Raw genomic sequence first — 20,171 nt, 5'->3', positions numbered from 1 at the left:
CCCTGCCTTCCTCTGTACACAAACAACCACACTCCTGAACAATATCTGTAGCATTTGACACCCAGGTGCTTTATGTACCGACTTAAACTTGTAACCTTGTGTGTTTGCCGTTCTAATCAGTCAAATGATCAGTTGATGTTTGATGACATAGCCCACATTATATAATAGGACCATTATGTATTTTGAGTCGCAGCGGTATTTATCTTGCTTAGCTCTGATGTCACCTGCACAGTCATGTCCCTGTGACCTCAATGGGTACAAGCAAGAACAGTGCGTGACTTATGCTGCTCTTTCCACAATAAAGAATGAACTGACCAAACAAGATATTCTAGCCAAATATACAATTACATCTTCTTAATAAAGCTTGACTCAGAGCTGCACATCATGAGAAGTTAACCACCCAAAGTAATCTCATTGTTGTGTGTGGCAATTTCTCTGAACAATTAGCAGTTAATACAACTAATAATAATAATTAATTTAGATTATGAAATCCTGTAAAGGATGAGACGCGATATCTCAATAGATATTTCTAATCTTTATAGCTGACACCCTTGTTTAGACATTTTGTCCGGTGAAATACTGACAGGAAAACATGCAATGGAAAAACTTCATGGCATTCTAAGGTAAACTGTGGTTGGGAAGTTCTTCACTCAACACTCTTTGTGAATGCTGGACAGTTAAATTCTTATAGGCTTTTCTTTTTTTTGTCCGTTGCAGGGTCAGCATTTATTTCCATGCCTCAGAACCAGAAGCATGTCCCGATTAGCGTTGTACTGCTTATAGTTCAGTTTATTTATCTCAGGGACTTTACATATAAAAAACATTTCTTTAAATACGCCATGATTTGCCAAAAGGCAATACATAGTATTTTTTACGTATGTCGTCCTTGGCCTTGTGAGAAGTTGGAAGCTTAGAATCAAGAAACAAGTTTGAAATAATAGTACTCTTGTAAAACATGGGAAATATTTTGAGAAAAGACGTAGGCAGCAAAATTACTGGTTCAACAAAGCAGTAACAACCAGTTACAGTTTAAATAACAGATCAGCTTCGCAAAAACAGACATAAACATGAGCATAGACACAAAACCGGACATGCCAGAAACAGAACCTTAAGCACATTTAGTTGTATCTAAGTTATATATTGACAGTCATTTGTTAGATGATGACAGAATATATACTAATGCTGACAGGTTTATTGGCTTGATTGACTAGAAATAATTTGTATTTGACACTGATTTGTATTGTCAGTGCCTAACAAATTGAATGGGGGAGTGGCCATGCAACTAACAATTTTATAGATTAGACATGTATTTGGATTTTTGAGATTAGATTGTCCCAGCTCAAAGATTAACAGTATTTTCCGATGGTGAAACTGAAAGTTATACTTGACGCTTATGCAAACCTCAGATATAAACAGATGCTTGAATCCATCACAATCTCAAGGTATTTAAAGGCTCTGTCATTCCTTGTCTTTGTTCAAGTACAATATGTGGCTCAAAGGTATTGCCAATATGGATCCTTGTGGGTGAGTAAGAGAAGTCGATTGATGGCTGTTGAGATCAGTCAAGAAGACTACTAGCATCTAGAGAAAAAACTAAAAGTAGATAAATAAAAAAATATGACAGCATGGTTTACAGCAGTGGACACCAACCTTTTAGAGTCCAAGATCACTTTTTAATTCCAGATGTAAGCCGAGATCTACCACCCTGATATCTTCCCTTTGCAGTAAAACACAATGTTTATCTGTCTCTGACACAAACTTATTCACGACACTTCCCGAACCCGTTTCAAAGTAAAAGCACTCCAGCATTTCACATTCTGAATACATTAATTTGCTCTAACAGGGCTTTGACTGTAATCGACAGACCGGAAGATGCGCGTCTTTATACCATAGACTCCTGACATTTAGTATAGTACATAATCCGAAGTGTATTGAAGGAAATGCAATAAATAAACCAGCAGTTTAGCCGCCAGTAGCAGACACACATAAAAAACACTGCCCCAACAATACCAACCTTAATCAACAATGATTTAACCTTCTTTACAACGAAGCAGCTAGTTGCTTAGCTTGTTTGGCGCTAAAATAAAAAATGCATTAGAAAGTAAATTGTGCTATATGTATATTTTCTTCAATACTGCCTGTATGCAGAGCTCTGTGAAACAACCAAACATTCCATCTTTGTGATCATGTGCCATATTGTGTGTCGTAGGCAAAAACCTCTCCCAACATCTGAGTTTGGCCGCAGCCTCCAATGCTCTAGTCTTGTTTACTTTACTCAGAGAAAAACAATAGAGCCTTTCAATCAAGCAAATTCAACTGGTCCCTTAAAATGTTTCCACGGATTTCCACACCATTTGCATTCTTAGTTTATGATGTCCTCTTTTCTTTATCTGCTCTCAGATTATTCAGCATTACCTCTAACTTTGCTAATTGTTACTCGGAAAAAGCTAGCTTTAGCCAGTGTGTTCCATAACACAGTGAAATTGAGTTAAGATATTTCACTTTAGAGCTATTTTCAGGGCAACCATTCACTATTTCCACAGTAGATGTTTTGATAGTAACCTTGTTGGAGTGACACAACAAACAAGTTATTACAGTCAACTATGTGCGTTATAATGACAAGGTGAGGTTGGCATGTAAATCATTCTGCCAAGTTCATGCAGATGCTCACGTACGAACGCTGAAAGAAAAGTGCTCTGTGACTGAAAGCCTACCTTTCCTTGTAGTAGGAAGAGAGCAAAGTGCGGATCTCTAAAGATAAATCCGGAGCCACAAGACCGTCTCCGGGAGACGAGGGTGTCACTTAAAAAAAAGAAAAGAAAAGAAATTTTAATCACTTAATTAACACACCGAGTATTTCAAATATGCCTTTTTGACTTGAATGTCAAAGTTGATTACTGATTAAAGGGAATTCTGAGAAACATCACTAGATTTACTTCATAGATTGCCAACTCTTCCCTCTGACAGTTTTTATTTCTCAAGCTATCTTTGCTAAGCTTTTTTTTGTCAACATGTATTAACGTCTACTCTACAGCATCTGCCCTATTGTCCCAGATCACTGTTGAGCCATTTATCGCTTTTAGATCCTGTGATTTGCTTAAACCTGTCCGTTGACTTTCATGCCAGGCATCACTCCTGCTTTCTGCAGAGGAAGACAAAGCCTGCACAAATTTTCATTTGAAGTTTTATTAGAATATCTGACTAGCATATAGTGAAGAGCTGTTCGGGTGTAAGTTAACGGCATTTTGATAGACAAGTAACTGTACCCTGATATCATTATTTATGCAGTTTAATTTTTTGATTCATGCGAATGTGAAATTTTAACACAAATCAAATTTGACAGGCGGAACTGCTGGTAAAGGCCCTTAGGACTTTGTTTGATTGACATCACACTGTGAGGTGCAAGTGTGAGAATATGTCAAGCGTCACTCTTCTTGTGTTACACTACCTATTTCATGGTATAGCGATCCCTGCCTCACTGCGATGGATTTCCTGGGGCTCGGCATTTCAATCTTCATGAGGTGATGACAACACTGCTTCCACTGGCCTGCAACAAACAGTATGAGCGGTGATTTCAAAACACATGGACTTAAAAACCTTTTGTCAGCAATTGATTTACAACCTGCTTCTCTCTGACTCCATTCAACTGTCTGTGAAAAAGTGGTGCACACAGACAGCTGTACATTCCAACATATCATCAAAACAGTGGAAGGGATAATAATAAATGAAAATAAGGCTCCCATACATACCAGAAACAACTTAGTGACTCTCGTAAATGGGGAAATGTATTCACGGTCATGCAAGGTAAGATATGTATACAGATAAGGACTAAAAATAGCAAGAATGTGCATTTGTAAAGGCCTGAATATCAGTGCACTTCATCATTTATCTCCAAGGTAAAATGACAAGTGCGCAGACAAGCACTTGTTCACGATACTGCTGTCATTAAAGACTCAAAGAAACACTCCAACATGTTCCTCGAATGATAACCAAAAGACAAAACAAAATAAGTTTGGAAATACTTTCTAAATTCATTTAGAACATTGGACGCAAAATAATCCCTAAATGTACGATAATAGCCCCAAGGTGCAAAGTATTTCATTAATTAAGAATTAACAGACTTGTTAACAGACACACCTTTGGCACAGCGGGTGTGTCTTTAAGTCCGTCGCTTTCATTAAATAAATAGTCAAACCAGAGACAAATATTTAGTATTCGTAAAACAGCCCATGGCTTATTATTGTTTTAGGTGTGTGCGGTAATTATTCATGCATTTAGCTTAACAACAGTGAAGCATCTGTAATGGATGTCAAACTATTGGTTTTTCTAATCAGGATGCCAGGCGAAATAAAAGAACTGCACAGGCCGTTATAGCCTAAGGGATCGAGGCACTGCAAGCTATAACATACAAAACACGACTGCAGACAAACAGACAGATACAAACAATACAACCAAATAAAGTAAAATGCTGTATAGTGGCCTGTATACACTACAGTTATAGTTGCTCTGTAACCTGATCTGATTCTCCTACATATACCTAATAGGAAATGTATCAATACATTTAGTTTAATGGGGTCTTATTGAGAATATAGGACGAAATGTTAAATATCCATTTTACGTTTGAAGGTCTTCTGCACAATTCAGGTTACCAACTACCAGTAGTAGATGTTAGCAGGTGTTAGTTGGCACCAGCAGATGTAAGGGACATCCTGTAACTGTGCACCTCAGCATCTAGTGTTTTGGGCCTGTAATTAATGATACAGGCCGAGCTTGAGGACGCTGAAGCCAAAGGTAAATCGGCCTGGCTACCGTCTTGTAAGGCAGTAATATGAGAGCCATGTGGCCCACTTAGTAGATCAGATGTCATTACCTCAATGCCTTTTTAAACTAAACACTTTCCCTTTTTTAAAATATGACAAGATGGAGAATACGTAATGTACGTTCTACCGCACTTTTTAATGACTACCACCAGTTGATGATCGGATGTTGGTGATCACCAGCGAATTTTAGGGACATATCTTCAGTTGTGTACCTTAGTGTCATCAGGTGTTTCGGCCTTTTAATCACAAGACAGTCTCTTCTAAGGCAGACCCACCACAGGTTGTCAGACCTGGGTGCATGTCCCTAGCATCTTGGGGCCCATTTGGGATCTTTCCTCCAGATCCAGAGCCATTGGCTGCATCGTTCTGCAGTGTGCAATGTTTTTTTTAAGGTCTGGCGCAGGACTTGTCCATGGATCCCTAGATCTTTGAGCAGCCTGATGGTGGATGTTTCAAGGAAACCCCTGCAGTCAACCTCCAGAGGGCAAACTATTGCTTTCCAGCCTCATTGCTCTGCCTCAATTACCATGTCTGCTTTTTCCTCTCATTCGCTTCATCACCATAATCCACCAAGGGTACTGTCAATTTTACGAAGTAGATGACGCACAAGGTGTTGAACCAGAGTATAAGGTCAGGTCTTAGGGTGGTAGTGACAATATGTGATGGGACTGGACTGTAAGCCGCTGGCCCGCCAATATCTCCCAGTCTCTGTCTTTCTCCAACTTACCACTCCTGGTCAGTGGAGGAGGCCCTTTCTGTCCCTGTTCCCCCTCACGGACAAAAGTTGTCCTTTGGATTTGAGTACCTGGTTGTGTCTCCATGTATACCTACCTTCGGAGAGACTTGTTTTACAACCAGTGATGATATGTCTGACGGAAGCTGGAGTTTAGCTAGTGGGCAGGTAGATCTTCGTTCGCCCAATTCTATAGGTTTTAGGGTGAGGTAAGGACGTCATATGTTGCTCTAAGCGCGAAGCTAATCCTACTTGCATCAAATGCACCTGTCTGGCTTGAGTGACAGCCTTCGCACATTTGCTGCCTCTTCCTGATTCTGGATTTCCATGAATACCAATTTTTACAGGGGTCTACTCTGACCTCGGCCCAAACCTTCTCTTTCCTGTTGAACGTGGCCCACAATGTCATTGCGCTCGAGTGCTGCTATTGCTTGCTGAGTTGCACCTTTTGGTGTCCAGTTCCGTCCTTATGATGGTCCAACAGCCCTTATAGATTTGTCTCCGGACTCTGAGACGGTCATCTCCAGCCTTGGTTTGGTGCATTTAAACTCCTCTACGAGACTTGAGATAGGTAGCTCCAGGGTACATAGGAATTGATTGTTTTCTCCATGTTCTCAACTTTTGTGTTCAGAACGTCATCTACTGTAAGCGACCACAACAGTCGGGTAAACGGCCAAACTGTAAGCACCAGAGCTTTAGCTAGCAGGAAAGCGTGGACTGGCATCGTCCAAGGCTTTTTATTGGTTTCTTAGACTCTGTCAAAATGGGTTCTCCCGTCCCCACTCTCGCTGACTCTTGGGATATTTTTTGTTGAGTTGCTTTCGTAGCCATTAGCGAGTGTCTTCGCATACCAATTCCTATAGGATCCTGCCAGTATGGGTAGCCTAACCCATGCCGTGGGAAGGTCTTCAGCACATTTTAGGTTACAAGCTACTTTACAAGATATAAAAAAGTCTAATAACGATATTAAAATGTTTCTTTTCAGCAATGGCTGCCAGCTAGATTGATGATTGATTGTACGCAGTGTACGAACAATCTGTCATCACCCGCCCCCTGACAAATTTTAAATCAAATGTGATGTGTTTTTTATTATTTTGATGCTCTCGACATGAAGGTACGAAGGCGTGTGTGGTGAGAGCTGATTAAAGCCTTTACAGTATCGAGGAGGTTACACCTGTCAACAAGAAACTCTGCTTCTAAGCTCTTATCTAATCACTCACAACTGCTGAATTCATATTAATGTTCCTGGATAAATGGGGCGTCGCTTCTTCTGCAACAATGATGTTAAAATGCATTGTTGCGTCTTAGACACCAGGAAGAAGTTCTGTCTGCAGGTGTGTGAGTGTGTGTGTGTGTGTGTGTGTGTGTGTGTCATGAATCCTTATCTCTACGGTCACTTTAACACTGATGCCCTGGCTAGGAGCTCCATGTCACGTCTCGTGTGTGGCAGGTGAACTGTGTGCGTGCCAAATATTGGACTTTTTTCCAAGGCGTTTAAATACATGCCACAAACTCTAGAGCGTATCACACACACACAAACTAAACTTCAATACTGTTCAGATCCTAATAACCTCTGATTAGGGATGGTGAAAATTGTTAACATGTAAAGTGACCGCAGGTCAGCGAGGGAGTGGGAACATGCGGCAGGGTGATACAGCTATGACTGATTGTACGTCAGTCGACAGGTTGGTGGTATGTGGCGCAAATAGAAATCTTTGCAATCGCACTTGGACAATGAACAAAACATGCGTCAAAAGTGAGACAAATATCTGAGTATCCAGGGGACACAAAAAGGTCATGAACCTGGCGATGACAGGCCAGTTGTTCAGTGTCAAAGTTTGTAAAAACCTGATTCAAATGAAGTAATCAACACATTGTGTATTGATGGCTGGAGCGCTAAATGTTGCCTTATGTTGTAGCTATGTCTGATTGTAGCACAAGCAGATATTGTTTCTAGATGACATGTCAAAATGCCACATACTCCCCTTTAACTTTTAGTTTCCTCTATGTAGAGTTGGTTGTACTCCGCCACATGGCTGGACGTCACACATCTTAAATACATATAAATACTGCAATACATAGAAACTGACTTCAGAGATTTCATCGTAGCAATTTCACACGTGTGTGTAAACTTTTTACCAGCACAGAGACAGACTGCATGGTTGGACAGAGAGAGAGAGACATAATTAAAGTCTGGTTTCGTGTACAGCGGATGAGGAAGTTTTAAATAATAAAAAAAATTTGTGATTCCACATTCCCGGCAAAAATTAAAAGTGGTTCATTGTGAAAGACTTTTTATTGTGAAAGAAACGATTAATGGTCAAGTATTTCTCAAAGGATTACAGAAGCATGTTTGTCTTAATGTGTGTGTTTGTATTTGGCTCTTTTTTGTTTGTCTTGAGCTAGATGTGAAGACTGATACCCTTCTCATGTCAACAAGAGTTTTTAACAGGCATCCAGTGGTTAGCAGGTGATCCTGTGGTTAGTCAAAAAAAGCTGTCTCGCCTAACGCAACCCAAATCAAAGCAAAGCATTTCTTAAAATCTGCTCCATTCTAATATAGAATGCTAAATCCAAATTCCTGACCATCAGTTATGAAGTGACTATAAAAAGTCATATTTCTTAAGAGTTAAGAGTTTATGGTTTCAGTCCGTTTTTTCTTTCGTCTGTCTTTCGTCCGTAATCTCAAAAACCTACCCACATATTTGAGTGAGAGCTGCTGCCACCTCAGGTCATGACTCAGCAACAGAAAAAGTGTTGTGTGCTCTTTGGGGGCAAATGTGGATCAACGTGGATAACTTTAAGGGCATGAACTACTGAACTGTACATGTGTGTTTCAATGCAGATGAAGAACAAAGCCAACCTACAGCTGACTATTATTTATAATAATACCCTGCTGTGGAACCTTGGCAGAAGTACGAGTGTTTGCATGCCAAGTGTTCGTGCTTGTCAGAACACTCTGCATGCAGTCAAAGCACAGGTTACTCCAATTAAAGATGACAACAAATCAAAGATTATTACTTGGCTCGCTGCCTAAATCCACACCTAAAACCATATAAAGATAATTAGGTGACAGAAAGCAACCCTGCCCAGATGAAAGACCAGGTGTGAGCATTAGGTTTTCAGTATATGTGCAAACATGAATGTATAAGTGCCATCAGGAGCAAAAATAAACATTTTTGTTGTTGTTCAACCAGGTCTCACTTATGTTGTAGATGTGTTGCCACAGGGCCTTGCTCCAGCGCTGCGTGTCTTCAGGTATGTGCATGGTCAGTGTGTAGGATACCTCATCTCCTTGACACTGTGTAGTCATGTGTATTCTCTGGGTATGAACAGCATCTCTCTCCAACGCACAGACAAGCGTATCCTGACAGAAATAAAAAAACACAAACATGGAAAGTATTGGAGTGAGTCAGTGTTGTTGTGGTTCATCCGCATAGCTAAGACATTACTGTACATGTAGCCTCGCTAGGACAGTCAGCCCACTCAGATATCAGCAGCTTACATGTTTATAGAACTAATAATCCAATAGCTTAAACTGGAGTTTAACAGGAGCTCAGAGTAAATCTGCAACTGACACTTTAACAACAAACACTTTTACAATAAAATAAATAAAAATGCATTAGCAACTAGAATAAGTGCTCTGTTGTTGTATGCCTCAGCCAACCAGCAGTTTCAGTTCCTTCAGGTGTTCCTGTAATATTACATTCGCAATAATATACAATAACCTTTGACTAATCCAATCAGTTCATCGTTGAGTCCAAGTGAGAACTGGTCAAAAGAAATTGCGACATCATGTTCACAAGGACAAAAGGGTGTTTTCTGAGGTCACTGTTACCTTGACCTTTGACCATAAAAATCTAATCAGTTAATTAGTTAGATAATTAGTCCAAGTGGACATTTTGAAAGGATTCTCTTGAGCTGTTCTTAAGATAATGCTTTCACAAGGCCCAAAAAAAAAGGGTTTGCAATGTCACCGTGACCTTGACATTGGACCTTTGAGCAGCTGAATGTTTGTAGCCAGTGGTGGAATGTAACAAAGTATTTTTGTGCTTACTTTTGTACTGTACTTAAGTAAATTTTTACGTATCTGTACTTTACTTAAGTAAAAATAATAGTGCATACTTTTTACTTTTACTCCGTTACATTTTGCAGCTATTATCCATACTTTTACTCCACTACATTTCTACAATATGTGTCGTTACTCGTTACATTATATGAACACAGTTTCGCCAAAATGTTGCTGTGACGGAGCGGCTCCGTCACTGACCATCAGCGGTCCACACACGCACACACAGTCACACACGCGCACACACAGTCACACACACGACAACAAACATTTCCACTCTTCCTGTTAAAGTTAATACTTGATCACTATCTAACCATCAGCTACTCTGTTTAGCGCAGGGCCGACGGAGGGTGCACACTCTTCAGCTCGGCATCTGGGTTACACACACGCACACACACACACACACACACACACACACACAGGCCGGTAATCAGCCGTCCGGACCACTCCGCGAAGAAGGAGGAGGAGACGTTTTCTTCAGTTTTAACGCCGCCACTTTATTTATTGACTGTCCACCGGAGCAACACTCTCATCACCTCTAGATGGTCGTTCACTTCTCGTATTCCCACAATACCCAGGTGAACTACGTCACTCTCTGGGCCCGTTCCTTAAAAGGGCAGGCCATACCTGCAACAGCGCGTTTGGCAGCAGCACTACAACCTTGTCTGTTTTGCTGAAACATTCAACAGACAGCCTGACTAACTGCCTATTCAATATGGATCCAGAGTCAGCCTCAACTGAGCCCTCTGATATGAGCCACCCTTGGCCCTATTTAAAAGACATGTTCGAGTTCAAAGGCCCCAAGAATGACTCGTGGAGGTTTCAATGCGTTTCTCCCTAAAAAAAAGGAGTTGCTAGCTTTAAGAATTCGCCTTAAAATTTAAAGGAGCATATCGAGGTAAGCGGAGTTCTGGCTTTGCTAAGTTAATGTCCCCATGGTTTGGCTTAATGGTATTAACTTTGCAGATAATCCCTGCTAGATAACTTGTCATCCGCAGAATTGTAAAATAGAGTGTGAACAGTATTACAGAGGGTAAGCACAATAAGTACACCAACCTTTCCAATAAACAAATGTTGTTGCTTATAATTATTACTAGTAGTGACATCTGTAAAGGCATGAGTATTACCAGTAGCTATATCTGCATTCTTTATCAAAATGGCACAGCCTAGACATTGAGACAACCCATTGCGTGAGTACTTTTACTTTTAATACTTAAAGTAAATTTAAAAGTAAGTACTTTTTACTTTTACTTAAGTAGGATTGTTGATGTAGTACTTTTACTTAAGCATATATTTTCCTGGGTACTTGTACTTAAGTACTCAACTTCAGTACTTCCTCCACCACTGTTAGTAGCAAATTTGAATAAATATCTTTGGAGGCATTCTTGAGACCTCGTGTTGAAAGGAGGGTGCATATGAACCCCCCAAAAACATATCAGTAATACAGTTAATAGTGATTAATAAACAGTCAAATAAATAAAGGTGATCCTACTTCATCAACAAAAGGAATTTACGTTGTATGCTGTTCGTGCTTAGACCTAGACCACAAAAAAAGTTCAATTACTTCTCAGCCATGTGGTTTCATATGAATGACAGGTCGGATACATAAAAAGATGTAGTGTTCAACATGTTCAACTTGTTTCAAACGCGTGTGTTCCCTGCACATGGAATGAAACACCTGCGAGGACCCAATTAAACAACCGTCTCTTGTAAAGTAGTTAGTTGGCAGAAGCTGATATTCCTCGAATAAAACATGAGAGGGGTCAGATGTAAGCTGGATACTGCTTGGAAGCTTGAATCAAGCAGTCGACCCACAATCTTTGAGGAGATACTGATTTGATAATGCTTAACACTCAGATAAAAAAAATAATAACATAATGTGTTTGTTTGCTCCAAGTGGCCTTATAGTTTCGAAATAAACAGTTGTGTGGTTGTACCTTGCTCCAGATGTTGGCCATATGTGAATTCTTTGTTAAAGCAGCGTCCACATAGATCCCCAACTATTTGTAGGAGGAAACTTGCTTTATTTGTGTGCTTTGGACGATAACCAGTGGAGAGTATGAGTTCAAGAAATTTTATCTTTTGTCTATGGATTAATAATAAGTGAGTTATTTTCATACTATTCCACAAATCCATCTGTACAACATGATCTATGTTTTTCTGAAACTTATACAATGTTTGAGATGTAAAATCTTCATATTAAAAGTTACTGGTTATTCTCCGTCAGATAAATGTAAAAGGAAAAAGAAACGTATTTCTCATTTGGAAGTACTTCACTGAGTCAGTTTACTTTCCACCACTCTATTTGTACTGTTGTTTTGTTGTTATATGTACAATATGCCACTAGGGGTCTCTCAATCAAAACAATAGCAAAAGACCAAGTCTGATGATGTTGTGCAGCAGCATGGGATCACGGGAGTTGTTATATTGCCCACCATTTCCGATGAAAATCGATCTGATGCCACTATAATGCAAATCATGTTCCCAGATGAGGAAAAGTATTCACGTTTTATTCACATTACGCAGCAAACGGCAATAGATAATTGTAATCTATTACGAGTGACCGATACAAACAGTGGACGGAAGAAAGAGCTGACTGGCTGACTGGCCAGCAGCGTGTTTTTCCTTCGTCTTACGTCGTTTGCCCCTGAAGTTTTAGCCGAGACACGCAAAGCCACAAGTGAGGTGGATATGAGGCAATAAACGACCAAAATTATGCAATAAACAACCGAAATGTAGCTTGAATTCAATTGTGGATTTATATGGGTTTAAATATTGTTGGAAACATTTTGGAGAGTGTAAATAAACATGTCAATACTATCTATTACATAGGTCTGGTACTGTTTAGACATTTTAATGAAAAATTATTACTTACTAAGTCTAAGAGTAGTCATTTATTTCATTTTATGGTCAAAGATCCAGCAAGTCCTCTGGAGCGGCTACGTTCCAACCCTTTGCTGCCCCACTCTTCCCTTTCATGCTTGAACTCTGTCCTTTCAAAAAGGGCTCCAGTATCCCTGAGACTCTTAAAGAATATGATGGAATGGTTTGACGGTCAAAAAGCTTAAAATGGAGTTTAACAGGAGCTCAAAGTAAATCTGCGACTGACACTTTTACTATAAACACTTTTACAATAAAGTAAATAAAAATGCATTAGTACATTTGACAAAACTAGAATAACTGCTCTGTTGTATGCCTCAGCCAATCAGCAGTTTCAGTTCCTTCAGGTGTTCCTGTAATATTACATTTGCAATAATATACAATAACCTTTGACCAATCCAATCAATTCATCTTTGAGACCAAGTGAGAACTGGTCAAAAGAAATTGCTACATCATGTTCACAAGGACAAAAGGGTGTTTACTGAGGTCACTGTGACCTTGACCTTTGACCGTAAAAATATAATCAGTTAATTACTAAGTTAATTAGTCCAAGTGGACATTTTGAAAGGATTCTCTTGAGGTGTTCTTAAGATAATGCCTTCACAAGGCCCAAAAAAAAGGGTTTGCAATGTCACCGTGACCTTGCCATTGGACCTTTGAGCAGATGAATGTTTGTAGCAAATTTGAATAAATATCTTTGGAGGCATTCTTGAGAAATCGTGTTGAAAGGAGGGTGCGTGTGAACCCCCCAAAAACATATCAGTAATACAGTTAGTGATTAATAAACAGTCAAATAAATAAAGGTGATCCTACTTCATTAACAGAAGGAAGTTGAATTGTATGCTGTTGGTGCTTAGACCTAGACCACAAAAAAAGTTTAATTACTTCTCAGCCATGTGGTTTCATATGAATGACAGGTCGTATACATAAAAAGATTTAGTGTTCAACATGTTCAACTTGTTTCAAATGCTGTGTTCCCTGCAGATGCAATGAAACACATGCGAGGCCTTAATTAAACTTGTAAAGTGGTTAGTTGGCAGAAGCTGATATTCCTCGAATAAAACATGAGAGCTGTCAGATGTGTCAACATTGTTGAGCTGGAGACTGCTTGGAAGCTTGAATCAAGCAGTCGACCCACAATCTTTGAGGAGATACTGATTCCATAATGCGTAACACTAAGGGAGAAAAAAAATAATAACATTATGTGTTTGTTTGCTCCGAGTGTAAATAAACATGTCAATAAAATATATAACATAGGTCTGGTACCTTTTAGACATTTTAATGAAGAATTATTACTTTAAGTCTAAGAATAGTCATTTATTTCATTTTATGGTCAAAGATCCAGCAAGTCCTCTGCAGCGGCTACGTTCCAACCCTTTGCTGCATGTCTCTTCCCTTTCATGCTTGAACTCGGTCCTTTCAAAAAGGGCTCCAGTATCCCTGAGACCCTTAAAGAATAAGATGGAATGGTTTGATGGTCAAAAAGCACCACTTGATTATTTTAAACTTATGTAACAGAAAGATATACATCTTGGATTAAAGAGTATCAAAACCAAATGTTCCAATCTTTAGATGCTCATCACTACAATGGGCTTTCTCTCCTGGGAAATCCTTAATTAATTCACAAGTGCACTCTGGTGGCCTCAGCATGTTATGTCTTCTCTTTATTCATGAGGTGCTGCTCGTTCAGAACCGACCTTTCTGATGGGGATCACAAGTAATGGCTTCTCCTCGGACTCCAGCTCTTCTCCACTCTGATAGCAGAGGAGTCTTTGTCCCCTGAGGACCCCATAGAGGTTTTCCCAGCAATCAAGGTCCTCTCCAAGCTGAATGAGAGCAGGGAGAAAACTTACACTGTGAGTGACTGTTCACTAAAACATCAGCAGATGGGAAAATATAAAGAAAATATAGTCACCTTAACATCGAGTTGACCACTTATGACTGGTTGAATCATGCACAGAGGCTGAGCAACCAAGCGGCAGCACATATTTCCATAGAGAGGTAACCAGTATGGACTGTCCTCTGGAAAAGAACAGAGATTTAAGGGTTGACTTGCAGGAGAGAGAGGAGAGGAGAGGAGAGGAGAGGAGAGGAGAGGAGAGGAGAGGAGAGGAGAGGAGAGGAGAGGAGAGGAGAGGAGAGGAGAGGAGAGGAGAGGAGAGGAGAGGAGAGGAGAGGAGAAGAAACAAGAAAAGGAGAGAATCGTAAAGGGTTAGAGAGGAGACTAATTATATAGGAGATGAGCGGGTGAGAAGAGCCAAGAAAAAAGGAGAAGGGAGGAGAGGAGAAGAGAAAGATTTGAGCTAAAGGAGAGGAAATAAAGGAGTGGAAAAAAACTGAGTAAACAACAGTTATTTAAGTGCAGATGAGACAAATAAAGAGGAGATGAGAAGAACAGAGGAGGAAGAAAAAGGGAGAGGGGAGTAGAGGAAAGGAGAATAGAGGAAGATGAGCTAAAGGAGAGGTACAACGGAGTAAACAAAGTAAGTGCAGAGGAGAAAAAAAAGAGAGGAGATGAGAAGGAGAGAGGAGAAAAGTAAAAGGAGAGTTAAGTAGTGGAGGAGAAGAGGAGAGGATGTATAACTCACCAGCTGCTGCTAAGGACAAATCATGGGTCTTGAAACCCTCCTGCACATGTTCGATTCTCAGTGTTGTGTGAGCCAACAGGTTGTACTTTGGGCCCCTTCAGGCAGAAAGCAGTGGGGAAAATCAAATTCAATTTTTTTGTGTGAGTAAAAGTCATCCATCAAACATTCCTCTCTAATGTGGCTCTGAGGGGAAATTGTCAAACCTCACAGTTTAGACAGATGAGTGGATAAAGGCGGCGACGAGTACCCCTGGCTTACGTCTCCTCCACTGGAAGCAGACCCACAAACAGCTGCAGACTCAAACGCAGCACGGATCTTTTTCCCAGAGGAGCATCCCAGAGAGCCCCCCAGACGGGTCACTCTCCTGGGTCCTAGAGCCCCGGGGGAGAAATCCTCCACCACACAACTGCTGTAGAGCTCAACGCGAATATGGAAGCCTGGATCCACCTCAGTGCTGCTCACACAAAAACACAGAGAGCGGAGGGGAGACATTTTTTGCATCACATGTAAAAAGTCTGAAACTCTGAGAAGCTCCCAGTGAATGTGACATACAATACGATTGTGTCTTCGAAACAGATGTCAGTTAAGGTCCTGTCCACCATCACCAGGCCCGTGTCATAGATCTCTGTGCCACACTGAAGCAGGCAGAACACGGCACAGCGATGCAGCTCTGCAAACGAAGATGAAGAGGACAAGGTGGAAAAATTACCCTCAAGATCTTTGCTGTAATAATATTCATTCATTGAAGTCAGGGCTTGGATTAGGTTTCTAAAAAAACTTCCATGATGTCCAGCAAAGGAGACTTTGCATTACAGTGATATTCTTGAGGGACCAGTCTGCATGAAGTGTTTGTTTTTCAGCAACATTGTACAAAAACTACTGGACGGATTACCAGGAAACTTAGTGGAAGGTCGTCTAAGGTCAATGATGGAAATGAATGCTCTTTGGAAGAAGACAGATATTATCATTATTTTATTATTCTCCATCCTTTTGTCGTTCTCTCTTTTTTCAAGGGGATGGGGTTCCTAGGTTTATCTGCAAAATAACCACTAGGATATAATGATTATTTATTGGTTTTGGATAGGATCAAACTAGATATCCCACCAATACAAGTTCTTCTTGTATGTGTGGTTCAGCAGCACTTAAATACTGGTACTGCCAGACCTAATGTCAATAATCCGTAATGCAAACATTACACTAGGTGATATGCCCCATCTCCTTTGTCAGGGAATTAACTTTGAATTTTACCGTCTCTATGAAATGTCTTGAATGCAACTCATGCAACCCTTTTTATTAGAAAACCTTTTATTGTCACAAAAAAAAACAAGTATGGCCAAAAAGAATAACATAATAACACAATAAAAAATGTTAACAGCCCTGAAATATGAGATATAGAAAAACAATCTCTTTTTCCTCACAGAAAAATGTATAACTCTTAAACTATAAACTGTATTCACCTTTAACCATATATCACCATAATGCTTTTACTACCAAATAAAATATATCCTACATGTATTATGTATCCAACAGCCAGTACAGATAGTGGGTATTTATCCTTCCCCCACTGATATTTTTTTTGTCTTTGGATAAACTAAGCAACTTGTGTCACATCTGAGGCTTGTTACACTACCATTCAAACAGCTTGATGCCATCATCTATGGCAATTTACATTCAAGAAACCAAGTTCCCTCACTTTTGAGGGCTTAATGCAATCTCTCCTCTGGGAGATGATTTGTCGGAGAATATTCACGTAAAAGGCAGTGGATTCATTGTGATGACACTGTGTGACAGTTTAGACCACTGTCCCTGTTTGGCTGCCTGTCGGCGGCGCGCATTGATGGATGGTGTGAGCGGCAAGGCCCTCAAGCATACATTCTCTTTGTTCAAACACTCACAAACAATCTTACCCGCTCACCACGGCTCTGTACTGCAGACTAAAAGAGTCAGGGTGGGGCTGAGGGCTTTAAATATGGTGTCAGGAAATACCTGCTGCAACTGATTGGACTGATTGGCCATGTTTGGGCCAAACCATTTTCCCTTGTGTCAAAGGGGGACACTGGACATTGACATTGGACATTAATGAGTGACAATTTTAAATGTACTAGTGAAAATCACTAATCTGCTAAATGAAAGTAACATTAACATGCATGCTGTATTTTTTGATGAGTGTATTCATGGTTGGTTGGCAAAATGCTCAGTATTATAATCCCCCTGTTGATTGGGCCTGTCTAGTGGGAGGAGCCATGGGGTATATAAGGGGTGAGCTGCTGTCCTTCTGACAGTCTGCTGCATGCTGTTGCCGGAGGAGGTTGTCGGTGTTGTGCAGGGTGCTCAGCTCTCCACGGAATATCTACTGAGATGTTTGGGTTTTGGCCTCCTATGTAAGTTGTGCACTTATTTTGACACGTTGGGAGAATAAATGTTGTTATAAACCAATTTGCAACTGTGTGCCTTGCCATCTTTGGGTTTGAAAGTCCAGTCTTTTTAAGGTTACATTACCTTCACCCGAGGCGGGGTGTGACACACTGATATAAAAAGAACGTCTCTTAAGTACTACTTAGTTCATTCGTTCGCAGCAAAGAGCCGTTAAAAAGAATCAAATTGCTCCTCCACACCACTAGTAACGGGTCAGGGAAGAACCAATGATATTTTATGCAGATGCAGGAATTTTAAAAAACTTTCTTCTACACTGTGAGATATATATATATTTTTTTATATTATTGATTTCTTAGTATTGATTAGTCTTAATGAAAAAAAATCTGATATGTTTAGGGAACGGACATTAATATTATAGTATCATAAATAGTGCATTATGGTATAGATCCAAATAAAAACCTGAACCTATTGAATTGAAATGTGGTTTAATAAGGGGCCTGGGGCGGTGAGGGATTCACTCCGAGTGCTGTTCTAGTATTTTAATTGATTTCAGAAATTCACATCATTGAGTTCTGACTCACCTCCTTTGTTTTTGAAGTACTCTGAGTCTTTCCACATGAGCGGGACCCGAAGGTCTGCAAGGTGAAAATTGTAGATAGGGGATAAGAACATCAGTTATTTTTGTCCATTTGTGGGAAGATGCTTTTGCTCCCACTCACCTGAAAGGGCTACTTTTCCAGTACATGGCACTGTGTCTTCAGAGGACCTGCAGGTAAAGATCATTTATCAACCATCCACACAGTCAGGGGAAATAACATGGAGTAAGTCCCACTAGACACATACATGTGTGTGGATTCTGCATGCACATGTGTAATGTTACATATAAATTATAAGCCAATTCATTTGGTAAACCCTCACATATACTGTATAATCTTGACACGTGTCTGCCCTCTAGTGGCTGATAGCAGACATACCAATATCCACAATCACCTCACTTACCTGTATAACTGTATAACCTCCCTTTACACCCACCAATCTATCATCCACAGTATTTACCCACGCATACAGTTTTGTGCGCCATCTGACCTGCGTCCTACTCCCCGTAGGATTTGAGCTTTCCTCATCTTCTGCAGTTGGCTGAGCAGGGCCAGGATGCGGGCGTTGCAGGCCAGCAGGCTCTTTGAGGCCTCCAGGGCCTGCTCTCTTCGGGAACAGGCGGCCAGCAGCTTACTGGCGCCCTCCCGCATCCGCACCTCCCTCTCAATGTGCCTTAGCAACTCTTTGTCCTGGAAAAATATATTATTGTAACTAAACAGGAAGCTCAAAAGGTTCTGAGGATGGTAGTGAGGTTTATCAGGCCTTCAGGACCCAAACAGTAAGGGGGTCAGAGCATGAATACACTGCATTCTTAGCCCAGGCTACAGCACTGTAGCCCCATAGGGATGTCAGTGACCGTCAGTTGATCCAGAACTTTGGTCCAGACGTAAATAAGTCGACAGCTCCTAAATGGTTTGGCACGTATGTTTGAACATCCTGAGCCAGCGCGGTTACATAACAAGCACTCGGAACTAGTGTAGGTTACATTAGTGTTTACAACACTGGAATAAGTGCAACACATTTAACCCCTGGATACAATCCAGCTGTCATAACAGGAGAGTCGGATAGAGATCAATGAGATGGGGCTAACGTTATCTTTCTAACGATATACAGTGAGCAAGAATGAAAACAGAGCGATGGAATAACGATTTCAAAGTCCACGTGAGTGTGGAATTTTTCTGTTGATAATCTATATCGTAGCACATTTCCAAATGAGTGAAATATTTCTTGTAAACAAACTGTTAAAAGCCTCTAAATCTTTTCAAGTGTGATGATGACTATAAAAGTTTCATATTAATAATAATAATTTGAATTTATTTTGCAGCTTTTAAGGGACCCAACGGTGCTCAGCAGAGTTAGAAAGAAAACTTTCAAATGATAAACACAGCCTGAATATTAATGTCGTGCAAATGTTTCTTAGATTTGTTTCACTGCGGATATCATTACATAGTGTGCTATTTGTTTGTGGATCCCATAAACTTGGAAACAGTGTTTTGGGGTTTTCCATGTATTAAAGAGCCAAACAGCACATGTGAGGAGAAGTTGAGCTTCAGGGATCAGAGGGTTGTTACATAATTCAGTGAAGTATTCGGAGCTTAAGCCTCGATACTGTGTTGTGTCTTTGTTATAAAGTTCCCTAAGAATTAGCTATTACCATAACCTGAGCTTTACTTTTGACCTTTAATATATTAAATTTTTGTTTGTTTCTTTTTTCATTATTATACAAATTAACAGTAATTCATATTTAGAAGTTAATAATAGTTGTTAAATATGGAAAAACACGTTTTACAATACTTTTTTTCAAGGTTTTTTCCCACATACACAGAGAATTCATTGAATTGGAATCATGATCACATCAATGCAAAGATAATTTATCTGACATGTACCGTGTAGCTCTGAAGAATTAGTAGATATTTAGAGTTTTATTCCAGAAATCACCAAAATGAATTTCTATACTGGAGCACAATGCGCATATTAATCAGAAATATAAAACAGGGGAAAGTAAATCTCTTTTCACTGACCTTAGTGTTTTCGTTCATGTTACTTCTCCACTGTGCCTTGGAGGTCGGCTCCGGTCCCTGAACAGTCAGCAGGCGGTGCAGTGAGCA

The 20,171-nt window shown here is 40.1% G+C and overlaps 1 protein-coding gene across 1 annotated transcript; it reads right to left on the bottom strand.

Moving 5' to 3' along the window:
* Nucleotides 1-1,041: 1,041 nt before the first annotated feature.
* On the bottom strand, nucleotides 1,042-20,102 carry LOC133002583 (rhotekin-like). Its single transcript, XM_061072415.1, has 13 exons — nucleotides 20,085-20,102; nucleotides 18,553-18,752; nucleotides 18,186-18,232; nucleotides 18,048-18,101; nucleotides 15,643-15,760; nucleotides 15,299-15,544; nucleotides 15,091-15,185; nucleotides 14,418-14,524; nucleotides 14,200-14,328; nucleotides 8,758-8,920; nucleotides 3,449-3,547; nucleotides 2,715-2,802; nucleotides 1,042-1,045 (listed from the first exon to the last, which is right to left on the bottom strand). Exons 1-13 carry the CDS (start codon nucleotides 20,100-20,102, stop codon nucleotides 1,042-1,044), a joined length of 1,368 nt encoding a protein of 455 aa, XP_060928398.1.
* Between the last annotated feature and the right edge of the window lie 69 nt (nucleotides 20,103-20,171).

Source organism: Limanda limanda, chromosome 1, assembly GCF_963576545.1.
Source record: "Limanda limanda chromosome 1, fLimLim1.1, whole genome shotgun sequence".
Classification (NCBI taxonomy): Eukaryota; Metazoa; Chordata; class Actinopteri; order Pleuronectiformes; family Pleuronectidae; genus Limanda; species Limanda limanda.
This window is presented reverse-complemented; position numbering and strand designations above follow the sequence as displayed.